The 15048-nt window shown below is 38.3% G+C and overlaps 1 protein-coding gene across 5 annotated transcripts; it reads left to right on the plus strand.

The window, feature by feature from the left end:
- The first annotated feature begins 1446 nt into the window (after positions 1-1446).
- On the plus strand, positions 1447-13613 carry LOC101173168 (phosphatidylinositol 4-phosphate 5-kinase type-1 alpha). Of its 5 annotated transcripts, none has more exons than XM_020710207.3 (17): positions 1500-1621; positions 4027-4065; positions 5052-5086; positions 5168-5260; positions 5386-5516; positions 5632-5749; positions 5920-6072; positions 7456-7755; positions 8483-8718; positions 8806-8889; positions 8979-9027; positions 10099-10183; positions 10263-10433; positions 10519-10651; positions 10723-10785; positions 10905-11004; positions 11071-13613. In XM_020710207.3, the coding sequence occupies exons 1-16, from the start codon at positions 1576-1578 to the stop codon at positions 10999-11001; spliced, it is 1833 nt and encodes a 610-aa protein (XP_020565866.1). In that variant the 5' UTR covers positions 1500-1575; the 3' UTR covers positions 11002-11004; positions 11071-13613. The 5 variants fall into 5 exon arrangements, with proteins under 5 accessions (XP_004078182.1, XP_078788777.1, XP_020565866.1 ...); XM_020710206.3 differs by having other exon boundaries at positions 11087-13613; XM_004078134.5 differs by lacking the exon at positions 4027-4065 and having other exon boundaries at positions 1447-1621; positions 11087-13613.
- The last annotated feature ends 1435 nt before the right edge of the window (positions 13614-15048 follow it).

Genomic DNA, 15048 nt, shown 5'->3' on the forward strand with positions numbered 1-15048 from the left:
AGTTTAGAGGAAGTTGTGTTTGTCTCCGGCTGTATGAATCATGCAGAAAAGTAGAAAGAGAAAGAAATCACAAAAAGGAACGCGACATGTTCAGCTGTGCTGACATTAATGACAAAAATGTGTGAGTTTTTGGGCATGTAAGCCAGTGTTTTTCAACTAAATGTGCCACAGACAATTTCACCTTGGTCTAAAATATCATTACCATTGTCAGGATAGCAGCTCTGTGTTAAGAAAAACTACTGCGAGTAGGTAAAAATAATGTGTCTTTCTTTGTGAATACATAATATATATAATATTGTTGAGACGGGCAACAGTTTCTTATTTTTACATTTTTGTTTGGTGATTTATCAAGGTGAAATTGTACCTTGGCTTAAAGAAAATTAAAAAACACTGATAACACATAGGTTAACATGGTTAAAGTCAGTCTTTTCAGATCAACACCATAAAACTGACTTCTGTCTCTCAGGAGCCTTAAAGTATGAGTCAGTTATAATAATAAGAGACATAAACAACTGGTGCCTGTCTGTCATTTATCCTCTACTTTTGTAAAGATTTCCTTTTGTGTTAAAGTTTTTTGCAGATTTTTATCACACATAAATCAAATAACCCCTTTTTAAATTGTATATAAATATAATTTCCTCATGCACAGCCATCATCGTATCTGAGGTTGCTTTTTTTTGTAAAAACCTTTGTGAGTGAATGCTGCCCCCTGCCTGAACTAGATGAGAAAAGCTGTTGTTTTCCAATCCAAAAACAGAGGAAATCTTTACAAAATTACAGCAACAATAAGAGACTAAAACATGTCTTGTTAAGACTGTCATCACCAAAGCAACCAGAGATCTGAGCTTAAGTAATGCTCTTCGTGCCTCTATGACTTGGTCATCCCAGAAATCCCATGTCTAGCCGCAATTGTGTGACTAGTCACTGAATAAAAACACTTTAGTTATGTAATTTACTGCAAAGGGCCATAATGTAGTCATTATGCCATGCAAGTATAATTGGCGAGTGTTATTATTGTCTTAGTGCGTTTTATTATGTAAAGCCTTGTTGACAGATTTATGTGGCAACAAATCATTAACCCCTTCACACCCATTGGTGCAATTATGCAACAATCAATTCTGGCCCCAAAAGTACCTTCATTTAACATCTACAAGAAAGCAAAAACACAAGTGATTTTTTTTTTTAATTTTTAACTAGTAAAGATTCAGGTGCCAATAGGTTTAAATGCACGTAGATGCCAAGTACATGTTAGAATATAAATTAAAAAAAGCAAAATAATCAGATCATATTTTTGCCAAAAAGCTTAATTACATTTTGAATTTTAGCGTTGAAATTTCATTTCATATACCGTTATACCAAATTTTAATTATTATTATTAAATTTTTAATTTTAATGAAAAGGAAACTGTTGAGCACACTTATGTCCGTTTGTTCTGTAATTCAAAGATTCTGGCCATAGAAAAGGTTTTGCTTCCAATTCCCCCGTTTCCCCGCTAGGGGCGCTAATGAGCTCACTGCGACATGGCATCAGGATTCAGGTCTCGGCGATCTCTGTGGTGAGAACAGTCTAAACGTGATGGCGACTGCTGGAACTGCAGACTCTGGATCAACAGCCCCGACAGGTATCTTTTTCACTTATCTTCCTCCTCCTCCATTCATTCTTTTTGTTATAGATAAGATCTAGAAACATCCGCATAGCGACCTGTAGAGCTAAACATGGCGCTAGGTGTTAGCTTTGGGCTATTAGTATTTCAACTCCAGATTAGCAAGTTAGCATGGAGGATTTCAGAATAAATGGACCTCTCGATGTTTAGCTTGTTTGCTACAAGCTAAGAAAACACTGAGCATATAATTAGGTTAATCATGTTTTATATAAAGAGTATTTTTATGTACATTGGGAACACAACTGGTAACATTAGATAGATCCAGGCTAACGCACCCTGATGTGTATTATCATGCCGGTAGGTCAGTACATTTGTCTTTGAAGCTAAAATTAGCCGCTTCACTGACACTCCGGAGCAAAACAATAAACTATTTTCTAGAAAAATCCGGGTTTTTCGTTTGCAGGGGGGATGTGTGGCGCGTGTCCATCGGTTCAGGATCGATTGTTTTCTTGTTTCCCCCCATCCCCCTTAGCTAAGTTAGTACAACAAATTTTCCATTCTTACTACAGTAAATATTATTATCTTATTAGCTATAAAGAAAATTGAAACGTTTTCCACTGTTCCCGTTTCATCTATACAGAGCTATACTGTAATAGACAGGTTTGATGATTTTCTACTGTGTTTTGTAAAGTATTTCGGGTTACTAGGTTCAGACCGTTTTCTGTTGTCATTTTTTAAACTAGTCAACAGCAGAGAAAGATAGTGGGACTGTTGCTCTCAGACAATTGGGACAGATAATGGCAAAGTACACGTTACTAATCCATTTAGCTGTCCTCCTGATGGCTGCCCTGGGTAATAGATGAGTTTCCCTCAGTCAGTAGTAACAACATAATCTGAATCAGAGAACAAAAATAGAGACTGGAAAGCAACACTGACTCTCTGACATCCAAAAATGGAATTTAAAAAGTACTAAATTCAGGATTCTCGTTAACCGCAGATACTTGAGTGACAGGCTATCATACAATTTTTCTGCCTGCCCTTTTTTTCTATTTGGGCCAAGTGCCAATATTCTGTAAATCAATAGTCTTCAAGGGATAAAAATGATTTTAGGAACATGCACGGTCTATTATTATTGCGTAGCCTCAGGCAGCATGAATGAGACTGACAAGGACTTTAGTAAACAGAGCAGAACAGATGGTTAGTCAATTATTATACAGTTTGGTACTACAGTCATTGTTAAGGAATTAGGTTAGTTCTTATGCAATTTTCTTTAGTGTTTGTTTTTGGAGGGTTAGGGTTAGTAAAGAACTAAACCTTTCAGGTACATTAGTCAGCTGTAGCTGACAAATAATTTAAAGAACCACTCTGATGAAAATCGTGTTGTTAGTATTTTTAACTTACCTTTTCTTGTGGCATTTCTCTTATGGTGGAGGACATGGATCACGAAAATTAATCTCAAAATGGCATTTTTTTAGAATTGCTTCATTCAAATTGTGAATCAGGAGCAGATGATGAAATACTTTTGGAAAAGGGTTGTAGGTGGGATGTAGAAACTACAACAGCAAGCCACAAGCTCTCTGCTCCACTCCATTTTGATGCATCCACTTGTAGACGAATACATCCATGTACACCTGCCTGGTTTCTGGCTCAGAACTGTACGGCTGGATAGCTCCAAAATTGCTCGCCATTATTGTACCCATAATGTTAGATTGTGTGGGAGGGGGGGTAACCTAGCTGGAGAGAGTGTAAACGGATGGATGATGGGAAGTAAGGGCTATGCTTACTCTGTGCCAACAGTTCCGCCCACAACTCAGAGGTTAATTTCTAATAAACTAAAGCCGCTCTTCAGAAACTATGTCCTAGAAAAAGACACTTTCTTTTATTTAAGCTAAAAACGGTATACTAATAATAATATTATAATAATCATAATTAAAAGACCACTGGGGGAATTTTAAAATATTAAAATGTAAAAAATTCAAAACCTTTGTTTTGCAACTGAGTTTCAACAGAAGTAAATCTGCTAAATTTTACACTTTATGAACTTAAAAGAAGTTCAATCACACTATTTATTGTCTGCATTTGACCCTGCAGACATAGCTGCGCTTGGGAACTATTTGGTGGAAGTAACTCCCCAATCCAACTCTATCATGCTGAGTGTCAAGCAGGTGAGGCATTAGGTCTCATTTTTTAAAGTCTTTTAAAACTTGGCCTGGGTTTGAACCCATGACCTTCCAGTCACAGGGCGGACACTTTAACCACAAGGCTACTGAGTTGGCAACTAGCAGTCACTTCTTCATTTGGTTACTGTCTCATTTGCTTCAACGTCATGTCTGGTTCTTATGTGATAAGACTTGAAAAATTGTCAGCATTCTGACTAAGTAGCTAGAAAAAGACAGGAAGGCTGATCATTTCCTGCCCCGCAGATATAAGGACTCATTTCTGGAGGAGAGCATTGCAGAGAGGTACCTGCATGGATGTGTGTGAGCCCGAACAGCATGAGTCCAGATGATATCGTGTGCTGTTTTATATAATGAGAGGGAATGTGGGCTGAATGAGGCTCATTGTTTCTCAGAGGAAAAGCGCGTGTCCTCTTTCTCTGGGAGAAGATGCATGGCGTGCAGAGATTCTGCCTCATTATTACTACTCTCACCTTTCTTGTGTTGAGACATACATATCGTAGTACATTAACTGGGTTGGAACAGAGGGTTTCTTTCTGGGATTATTGGGCAGGTTGCAGGTATGTAATTGTCATAGCCTTCCATCCTGTTGTGTGTCTTCATTGTGGTTTGCTGCAGTGTTGGAAAGGATGTTGCTATTGGTTACAAGCTAGAAGTGATTGCATAGTGGGCGAGGTATTAAGTTTACACAAGTTTATGTAAGGACCTATCTGTGTTCCTGTCTTAACAAATGTCTGTTGGGATGTCATTCAGTATTGACTGTCAAGTTGGTGTATGCACTTGATGTTGTTAAAAAAAACTTGCAGAATACGTTCTTCCAGATTGTGCTGAATGAATCAAATAGGACAAGTTGATCAAAATGTTAAGTTAAACGAAGTTTAAGGATAAAATACAGTGTCCTGCTGCACAAAGTAGGCTGTTTGGAGAGAAAGGCAGTTTTTCTGACGTGATGCTGACATACATCTTCAGGCGACATTGGAAAATGGAGCAGCTAACTCAGGGGAGAAGCAGTTCGAGAAGAGCTGCTGTGTTGGATGCTGCAGATGGCAACGGAGCACATTTAGGTCTTGGCTCATGGATGGCTTTATACTAATCAGCTTGTGCTGGAAATAGCCTGACTAATGAAACAACAGGAAGGTTTTTTAATAGTTATTCACAAACTCTTTTGTGGAAAAAGCCTCTATAATAGCTTATTAGTGTTCCTCTGTAGTCCCAAAGACGTAGCTTACCTCATATTACACTCTAAATAACAATTTTATTTTTGTCCTTAGGGGCCAGCAGCATTCGAAAAATGGCCCCCGCCGAGGTAAGGAGACACTTTTATTTAAATGGTGAGTATTTGAAACTGATCTCTTCCAGTTAAGATTTTCTTCTCCTCAATCCTTAGATGCCTGGCTCTTCAGGTACAACGCAAAGTATGAAGAAAACAATTGGGCATCGAGGTGTAGAGACAACCACTGGGGAGACCACATACAAAAAAGTAAGATTATTTGGATGTAGTTTGTAACCTTAGATCTATTTTTAGTTTAAAGAACAATAACAGTATGTGAAGTAAATATTGTTTTTAAAGCATCCTTATTGTTTTCTCCTCCCTGCTCCCTCTAGACCACATCGTCGGCACTGAAAGGTGCAATCCAGCTTGGTATTGCTCACACTGTCGGCAGCTTAAGCCAAAAGGCGGAAAGGGATGTTCTCATGCAGGACTTTGTGGTCGTGGAAAGCATCTTTTTCCCGAGGTTAGTGAAGGATGCTGTGGTTGCAGCCAATTCTTTTATCCCTTCATGTTTTACTTATATGTAATTGGGCTGCCTGTGTGCTGTTGTAGTTTAAATCTGTTTAATGTGTTTCCAGTGAGGGCAGTAATTTGACCCCGGCTCATCACTACAGCGACTTTCGCTTCAAGACTTATGCTCCCATTGCCTTCCGCTACTTTCGAGAAATGTTTGGGATCCGTCCAGATGACTATATGGTCAGTTCTTACATCTGCTGTGTGATAACTGGTGGTTTTGCTTTGTTTTGACGTTTGAAAATAGTAATAAAGCTACTATGAAATCAGTGTATTTGCTTTAAATGAGCTATTAATTGTACTGGTATTGTGAGTATCTAATATTAATATATTCTTTTTCCTCTGTGTTTTAGTATTCCTTATGTAATGAGCCACTGATCGAGCTGTCCAACCCTGGAGCAAGCGGATCCATCTTTTATGTGTCAAGCGATGACGAGTTCATCATCAAAACTGTCCAACACAAGGAAGCGGAGTTTCTTCAGAAACTCTTACCCGGTTACTTCATGGTGAGAATGAATTTATAGTCCCAAATTTAGTCCCAAATATGTATAAATGCTACCAATAAATCACATTAATGAATGTGTATTGTCTTTACAAGATGAGAGTGTGTGCTGGCATCTCCGAGGCATTTATGGCTGGTTTATAAATGGCTTTTCCTTGCGTTATATGTATATATATATATATATATATATATATATATATATATATATATATATATATATATATATATATATATATATATATATATATATATATATATATATATATATAATTCACTGATCAATCAAAGTCCTTTGATTTAATTTTTTTTTAATTTTTAAATATATATGGTGAACAACAACAACTGTCAATTTTCCGTTCACACCAAACTCAACTTGTGCGTCAGATTCATGTACGCTGTCTTAGCTGAAACAAGCGTCAAAGTTCAGCTCCCGCCGAATGTGGGAGGAGCTTCCGACTAAAGCTTTTCTTGACGTCATCACAGAGGACGAGGATGAGAAGAGATCCGTTTTATTTTGAAGAACTGCACAAAAGCGTCGGTACGGATCTCCATGAAATCCTTCAGAAATCAGAGTGAGGGGCAGCAGAAAGCTGCTGCTCTGACTGGAACCAGTGGGAGGGGCTTTATAGCACCAGGGGACACAGTTAAAAAATGAAACGTAGTCAATTCTAACATCCCATGATTCTCTTACTTAAAAAATGTAATGTGTCTTGCACATTAAATAATTGTAAAAGGCCTGAAAAAAACATTGGTTTGTAACAGTTAATGCTGAACACCTTCAGGCATCACGTCATGAGGAACTGTTACATAAGCAGAAACATTAGAGCCACGTGGACTTGGGTGTAGCAAGGAAAACCGCTGTCACTCAAAGCAGTTTGCTGCTTTATCCTGAAATGTAACTAGAGATGTTCATTACGCAAGGAAAAGCCATTTATAAACCAGCCATAAATGCCTTGGAGATGCCAGCACACACTCTCATCTTGTAAAGACAATACACATTCATTAATGTGATTTATTGGTAGCATTTATACATATTTGGGACTAAATTAAAACTAACTTTGGTGCAAAATTGTTTTACCTTGAATCCGCTGTTCAGTAGCAGTTACAACTTCTTATAAAAATAGATATTATTTAACAACACGACAAAGCTGCAGGAACGGTTTTTGTACCGTCATCAAACTCTAAATTTTAAGTATATATTTTTTTAATTGTAGTTTTAAAGTAAATAAAAGTTCAAATAAACAGCAAAAGTACATGTTTTCCAAGTAGTTTTTAAATAGATGTATTATAATTGTGTTCATACAAATAAATCCTTTTATAAACATGTTTTTGTCATTATTTGACATCTTTTCACAATTGTTTTTCTTGTAACTTTTTCCTTTTCCAGAACATAAACCAAAACAAGCGAACGCTGCTCCCTAAATTCTACGGGCTGTACTGCGTTCAGGCGGGTGGGAAGAACATCCGGATTGTGGTGATGAACAATCTCTTGCCCCGGATCATCCCCATGCATCTGAAGTACGACCTGAAGGGCTCCACCTACAAGAGACGAGCTTCTCCAAAGGAAAGGGAGAAGGCCGTCCCCACTTACAAAGACCTGGACTTCATCCAGGACATGCCTGACGGCCTGCTGCTGGAAGCAGACAACTACAATGCCCTTTGCAAGACCATTCAGAGGGACTGCCTGGTGAGCTGCACAAACATACGCCTTTGTCTTTTGTTTCTGTTGAGTATTTTTTATTTTTATTTTAACCCAGATGTTCTCCCTGGAGATTGAAGCCGCTTCACTCCCATGTCACAGCTGCAGAAAACTCTGATGGAAACATCTCACATTTGCATATAAACACCTGTTTTAACCCTTTGGCATTCTTTAAGTCGGTGTGACTCTTCAACCTTTTACGCAATTAACGTAATTCCAGCTGATTCTAAAGCAGAGAAAAGCAACTTTGTGTTATGCAACACTTGACGTTAGTCACTTATATAAAGTGCTGCTTACTGGCTATTTACTGAAGTGAAATGGTACATATCGGCTATTTACTAACGTAAAGTGTTATAAACTTGATTTTCTCTGCGACAGAATCAGCTGATTCACGTTGATTGCATAAATGGTTGAAGACTTATGGTATGTGAAAGACTGTTATGTGGGCGTCGCTGGCAGCATCTCTGGTGTAAGAGGGTTAATGCACCAGCATCCAGACATTCAACAGCCTTAGTAAACAAACCACTAAATTGCAGGGTCTACAAGTGTGTCCCTATGAGTCATTGAGGTTCTTTTATCTATATTGACACGAGTAGAATTGAACCAGGCCATTTATAAACCAGTGATGGATTCTGTTTTACATGTTTTTCTTATGAAATACAGAGTTGCCGCTCTTGATAAATTTCCTAACCTTTTTTTTTTCTCTTCCATTCAGCTTTTGCAGAGTTTCAAGATCATGGATTACAGTCTGCTGATGGGGATTCACAACATGGAGCAGGCGAGCCGAGAGAAGGATCGCGGCGGAGGCCCTTTAGGGGAAAGTGTGGTGTCAGAAGGTGCAGTGACTCCAGATCAACGTCGCCCGCAACCCCAGAGAAGTCTTTACTGTACAGCCATGGAGTCCATCCAGGGGGAGGCCCGGGGCAAGGAGGCGATGGATTCAGAGGACCAGTAAGTCTGACCACAAGCACACATCTGTTTTCAACTGGCTTGTTTGTGTGATGCAGCGTGCTGCTCCTCTGGCCTTGATTTTTCTAGCATGGGAGGAATTCCAGCTCGTAGTTCAAAGGGAGAGAGGCTCCTCATCTATATCGGTATCATAGATATTCTCCAGTCTTACAGGTTGGTGTATACGAGTATTCACATGATTCCTTTGTAAATATTCTAACGTGCCAATAAAAGCATCAATGATTTTTGTTTATGTGTTTTAGATTCATTAAAAAGTTGGAACACTCCTGGAAGGCGTTGGTTCACGATGGGGTAAGAACCTAAATATTCATTTTATATATTAAAAAAGACGAGACAAGATGTCTGATAATGATGTTTTCAGCTTGTTTTCTCGAGGTATCTTAATTAATTGGTTTTCTCCAGATGACGAGATATTATCTTGCAAGAAACAACCAAAAAACCTTTTTCTTCTGAGATCACTGAATGTTAGTAATCTTCTCAAATGTCTTTTGTTTCTGACTGACAACATTAGCACAATTGTTGCTGAGTTTAACCACAACTAAAGTAATAAATTATGTTAGAGTGTGATGCCTGTCACTGTAGATGATCTATGTACCATTGTTCATGTTTTTTTAACATGTTTCTGTTAAGGAGCTGCATCTTTTTTTTTTTTTTTAGTTTTGAGCAATTAGGAACGTGAAAAGTAAGGCACATCGGGTGTCGTGTTTCATTTTTATAACTAGTTTATTTGTGGTGTGGGTGGCATGTCTGCATCAGCTGAGACACAGGATTTGTGTGTTAACATAACAGTAAACTGTTAGGTTTTTCTACTGATCTCCAGATAAGGAAAAGTGTATCTGTATTTTTTTTAGCAGACATGGACATCTTTCTATTCCTTAGAAAGTTAATTGTGAGTTATAAATAATAATAAAAATAAGAGTTTATTGAGTCATTAAGAGAAACTAATGAAAACATACCTGAACTTCACAAATCTTTTAATATTTTTCAAAAATGAGAAAAAAATGGTCAATGTGTTATCTCACATTTGTACTCCAGACCAACAACAACAAAAAGGTGCTATTTTCACATAACTAGTAATTTAGAGTGAAAAAAGTCAAACTTTCATTAATAAAATGACAAATACTCACATTAAAAACGTAACAAAAAAGTTTTGTAGCCTGGCATAGAATTAGAGTATTGAATTTTTGAATTTGAAAATCAGATTTCACTTTTTCAAATGCAGATTGATTCAAATATAAAAAAAAATTTTTTAAATCAGCCCTGTTATTGTACTAATGTGGCCACATACTTAAAACTTTTGACTTACAAATTTGATGCAAACATAGCACTGCTTAAAACCACTTTCTGATTTTTGTTCTCCAGGACACAGTTTCCGTCCACAGACCAGGCTTTTATGCAGAGCGTTTCCAGCAATTCATGTGCAACACGGTGTTTAAGAAGATCCCACGTGCGTATATCCTTTGTTTTCATATGCAGAGAAGATGCTGGGATTTGCACTGACAGTTTAACATTATGTCCGATTCCAGTGAAACCGTCACCGTCTAAGAAGAGCCGTGGTGGAGGTCAGGGAGGACTTAGGAGGGCCCCCACTCTTGGAGCGCCCACTCCATTATCCCACGCAACCACACAGCCAGCTGTTGAATCTAGAGTCGTGTATCACAGTCATTTTAAAAGCACAGACGCGGAGGCTGACAGTAGTAAGAAGCGATGCCTCCCCTGTAATTTGATCTGTTAATGTTTCTGTCAGTTCAACAGCAAAAAAAATATCCATCTTGTTTACAGGTACGCTGTCCGGCAGACCGGATCTGGTTCCGAAGACGCCTCCACTGCCAGACAACCCTGCTGATGGTGAGGCCAACCTCTCCATCTCATCACTCGGCAGTACAGGAGCTGCCTCCACCTCCCCTCCACTGCGGTAAACCTATCTCCCCCTCCATATTTCACATTTGCACCACATTTTTCTCTGACTTTTGCTTCCTGCTGCAGATCCGTGGGAGTGGAAGTTCATAAATCGGCAAATACAGACAATGACCTGGGAGCCTCACCTGGGTATGCAATGCCACAGCTCACATAATATTGACCCTCCTGGTTTTTTTTGTGTTTTTTTTCAAGGTTTTTTGTTTTTTATTTAGAAAAATGTGACTTTTATTGTTTTTCCTTTGTGTCAGTTTTGGGGCAGAAGAGGCTGCTGATAATTCAGGCAACCTGTCTGGAAACGAAGATGCAGTTTCTCTTTCTGACGTGATCCCAGAGACCAACATCTAGTTTGTAAGTTTAACATTTTTTTATTGTGTAGTTGCCAAAATTAATTGTCAGACTTGTCTTTTTTTATAGCAGTACTTTTTTGCAGCGAAAAAGAAAAAACAACACGATAAACCCACCATGGTCCATTTTAGAAGATGAGGAGCTCCTGCACAAGTGAACAAAACAGGAAGAACCCGTCAAAGTAAAAGTTGTCCACCCGGCTCGGTCTTTCCCTTGCACTTGTGATGTCTTCTCATCGCTTAGATTTTACCCCGTGGATGAAGGCCTGAGGTGTTAAGGGGTTTTGTTACAAAAAAAAAACCAAGAGTAGAACTGACTAGAGGATTGTTATGTTTCCAATGCCTCCATATTTGTTGGCAGCTGTGGCACACTTTCTACAATCTTTCATATACGTACGCTGCAAAGGCACATTAGAGAAAAAGCTCAGTAATAAAAAATGTAATCAAGAACTGTGGAGATGGAAGAACCTGAAGAGCGATCTGAGTGAGCAGGCGGTTCAAAGAAACACTCGATGGAAAGTCACAGCCTCCGAGGATAGAGTGTGCTTGTGTTTACTTTGTACCCATGCCAAGGAAAGGGGGGGCAACATTTCTTTGACTTTCACTCCAAAACAGTATTAAACCCCATCCATATAACCTGCCCCCCTCTACAGTCCTCATCAAAATGGCAAAAACTAAGCGTTTAGTCAATAAAAGTAATTCGATCAACACTTATGCTGGTAAATCTTTATCGACTGGGGATGTACAGTGTTAGAAAATGAAAGAGCGTTGGATCCGGACAAACCAAAGTCTTTGTCCCGGAAGCTACAGCGGTGCTTTCCTCGCTCCCACTAATGTTTGAATGTACTTTGCTTTGTTCTCATGAAAATGTGTCCTACACAGCCTTAGGATGCTGTTAAATGAGTTAATTTATTAAGAATACTTTCAAGTTTGGGTCTGTTTTCGGTCATGTCTGTGCCTTCTACATCTTCACTCCCCCCCCTTCCCTGTATTTCGTAGTAAGTGCTCTAGTTGCAACGTAGAAACCTGCCTTATGACTAGCTGAGATCATCACACTGCCATTTGTATGGACATCCAGTCTGAGAACAAACACTAGCACAATCCTTTATTTATCCTAAGTCCTTTTATTTTGGCTTCATCAGCTGGAATAGTCATTTCCTTTCATCAGACAGCAAAAACACCTACTCGTCTTTCCTTTCTGACGGTTACAGAAATGACACTTGCCCACGTTCTGTTCTGGACCAACGCTACTTACCATCTGAAGGAGGGTTTTACTGAAGATTTTTACTTAAAATCTGCGTTAAGATTTCCGTGCAGAGTGTGCTGAAAGCTGATGGGAGATTTCTGATGCAGAAATTTGAATTTACTCTGTAGTGAATGTAGCACCGTCTGATTTTAGGAATTATTCCTGCTAGTGTCAAACACTTGCTGGGTTTTTAGTGGAGGGAGGGGGGCAGGGTCATTATGAAGAGGTGAAATGGATCACACTGATGCAGAGGCTGGTCTTTTATTTTGAAATGGAGTCACGTCACCAAAGAGAAGAGCCCAGAAACTGAAGGGGAAAAATGGGACACTCCTGTTTGGACTGATGTGTTTTATTTAGTGATAACAGTGGGTTTACTGTTAAACTGGATTTTTAACGGTGGCTTTAATTTTCAGAATCCTGTGTTAACTGGATGTTTGATTCTTTTGCCGAACTATTTCATTTGCATCGCTGCCAGAAACAACCCTTATTGTTATTGACTGCAGAATTTGTCCTCCCAATCCTTCTAAATCTCCTCACAGTAGACTTTTGTAAAAGCAGTAATGCTTTTAGATTATAGGAATGACATGCTGTAAGTATTCCAATTTTTTTTTAAATCATTTTAGAAATGATGCAAAAAATATGAATTTTCTTAATTAAAACCATCAACCTGAACACTCCCAAGAACTCTGGTTCTTCAAAATAAACTAAAAACATCCATCCTATATTTTTACAGTTGGGTTTTTTTGTGTGTAGTTACTCTCTAAAATGTTTATTACAGGTCAATTTTGATTGTTTTATTTAAAACAAAAGTTTGCTTTGAAGAAAACAAAAACTATCTGGTGCTTTTGGAAGTTGTAGACACTACAATTATTTTTGAAGGAATGCAATATGAACCACAATCTACCACTTTGGATGGTCTAATACTATGATTGAAGAAGGTTGAAGTAACAGATTTGTATGAAATACTTGAGATGAGTGTAAGCTGTAAACTGAAAGAAGGATGTCTCGAACTTTAGAGCTTGTATTGACTGTAAAGAGGACGACATGACAATTTCTCCTTTTTGTACTTTTCCATTGTGTAAATAATAATATTGTCTTTCCACAATGATCCAAGATTGTTTATCTCTCATTTTCTACATGAATGTTTAGAGTGGCATTTCAGCCAATATTGCTGGTTCTCTTACGTGCTTTGATTATTCTTATTCTTATATATTTTTTTCTGTATAAAATGTTGATATGTACATAAAGGTCACAGAAATGCCTTGTCATGCAACGTGTGCTGCCTGTTCCTCCTACCATGTTACATTTGAGTGGTGGTGATGTTTCCATTTCTGATTTGAAAGGATTAAAAATATTTTCTAAATCTTTTTTTTTCTCCTTTGTGTATCTGTTATTTAGTGTGTGTGAGTGATTGCCAGCAGGATTTCTTTTTTTTTCTGTGTTTGGCTGTTGTTCAAATATGACTATTTTTGAGAGTAGTAGTATTGAGAGCAGTAATGCCCTTCTTATTTCAGTAAAAACACAGTCATTTATTATTCTCTAAAGTGTAGTTTTAGTTCTCCTTTTATCCCTTGTGATATCCTATGGGGTCCAGATGACCCGATCCTTACATTGATGTGTTACCTACCGGGACAAAGGTGGAAAGATTTCATGTAATCCATGGACACCAGTGAAGATCACAAATCATTGAAGAAAAAAGTTCAGCGCACTGTCTAGTGGGTCTAGATGACCCCACTCCCAATGTTAAAGTGCCCAGGATAGCACAAGCGTTACATATTTAAACAATTGGGGATTTCAAGTCTAACTATTCATCAATAAATAAAATCAGAAAACAATTGATTTGAAAATTAGAAAAATAGAAAATGATTAAGTCCAAGAGCAGTCTACAGATTTAAAAACCCAGGGATCTTCTCCACAGCTTCCAAAGACATGAAAGGATTCACAATTTCACTATCAAAACTGAATTTTAGGAGAATGATAAACTATTAAAATCTTTTTTGTAATTCCTCAGGACAGCTTGTAGTGTGGGTACACCATGAGTGACACGCTTGCACTCGTCCATCTGGGATAGCTGAACATGAATTTCATGAAGGCATCAATAAATTCTTTATTATATATCTGGTGTTACTGATCCATTGGTGCGCTGCTTAGGTCACATCTGATTAGATTCACATCTGCTGTACATGAAATGTGTGTGGCAGCAGATTAGCCTCAGCATATAGTTTATATAACATAGATGATGAATGTCGTCATCATCACACAGGTCATCTCTGAAAATGTGGTCCAAATCCTTAACCTTGTTCCCCTTATTTAGACCTGATTAAAAAGGTTGTTTTTGAATCATCCTCCTTTGTTCTTACAGGCATAATCACATACCTATCAGCATTGAATTAAACACTCCAGATCATATTAGGAATATACTCTCAGCAATACTATAGGGAGACATGAAAAACAGTCATTGGGATTTTTAATGCAACCTGCAAAGATGCAACCAACTTTAAAAGCTGTTAAGCTCCAAGAGAAATTGTCCATATAAAGGTTAAAGCAGTGGAGGTGACAAATCCCCACCCTGATGCAGACCACTGGGACCAGGAAATGGATCACACCTACCCGTATGCATTTACCACAACCACATATACATTCAAAAATTCCCTCTCACACTTGTGATTGATCCATCTGAGTTCCGGGCGTATTTCAATAGCTTTTGGGGCCAATGTTACCTTCACTTTCCACGTTTGTTTTAGCTCTTGACCTCGGGCCTCCTATTGGTCACTATACAGTCTGAGAGGCTGGATGGAGTGA

The sequence above is a fragment of the Oryzias latipes genome, chromosome 16 (genome assembly GCF_053564925.1).
Source record: "Oryzias latipes strain Hd-rR chromosome 16, Olatipes_Hd-rR_3.1".
Classification (NCBI taxonomy): domain Eukaryota; kingdom Metazoa; phylum Chordata; class Actinopteri; order Beloniformes; family Adrianichthyidae; genus Oryzias; species Oryzias latipes.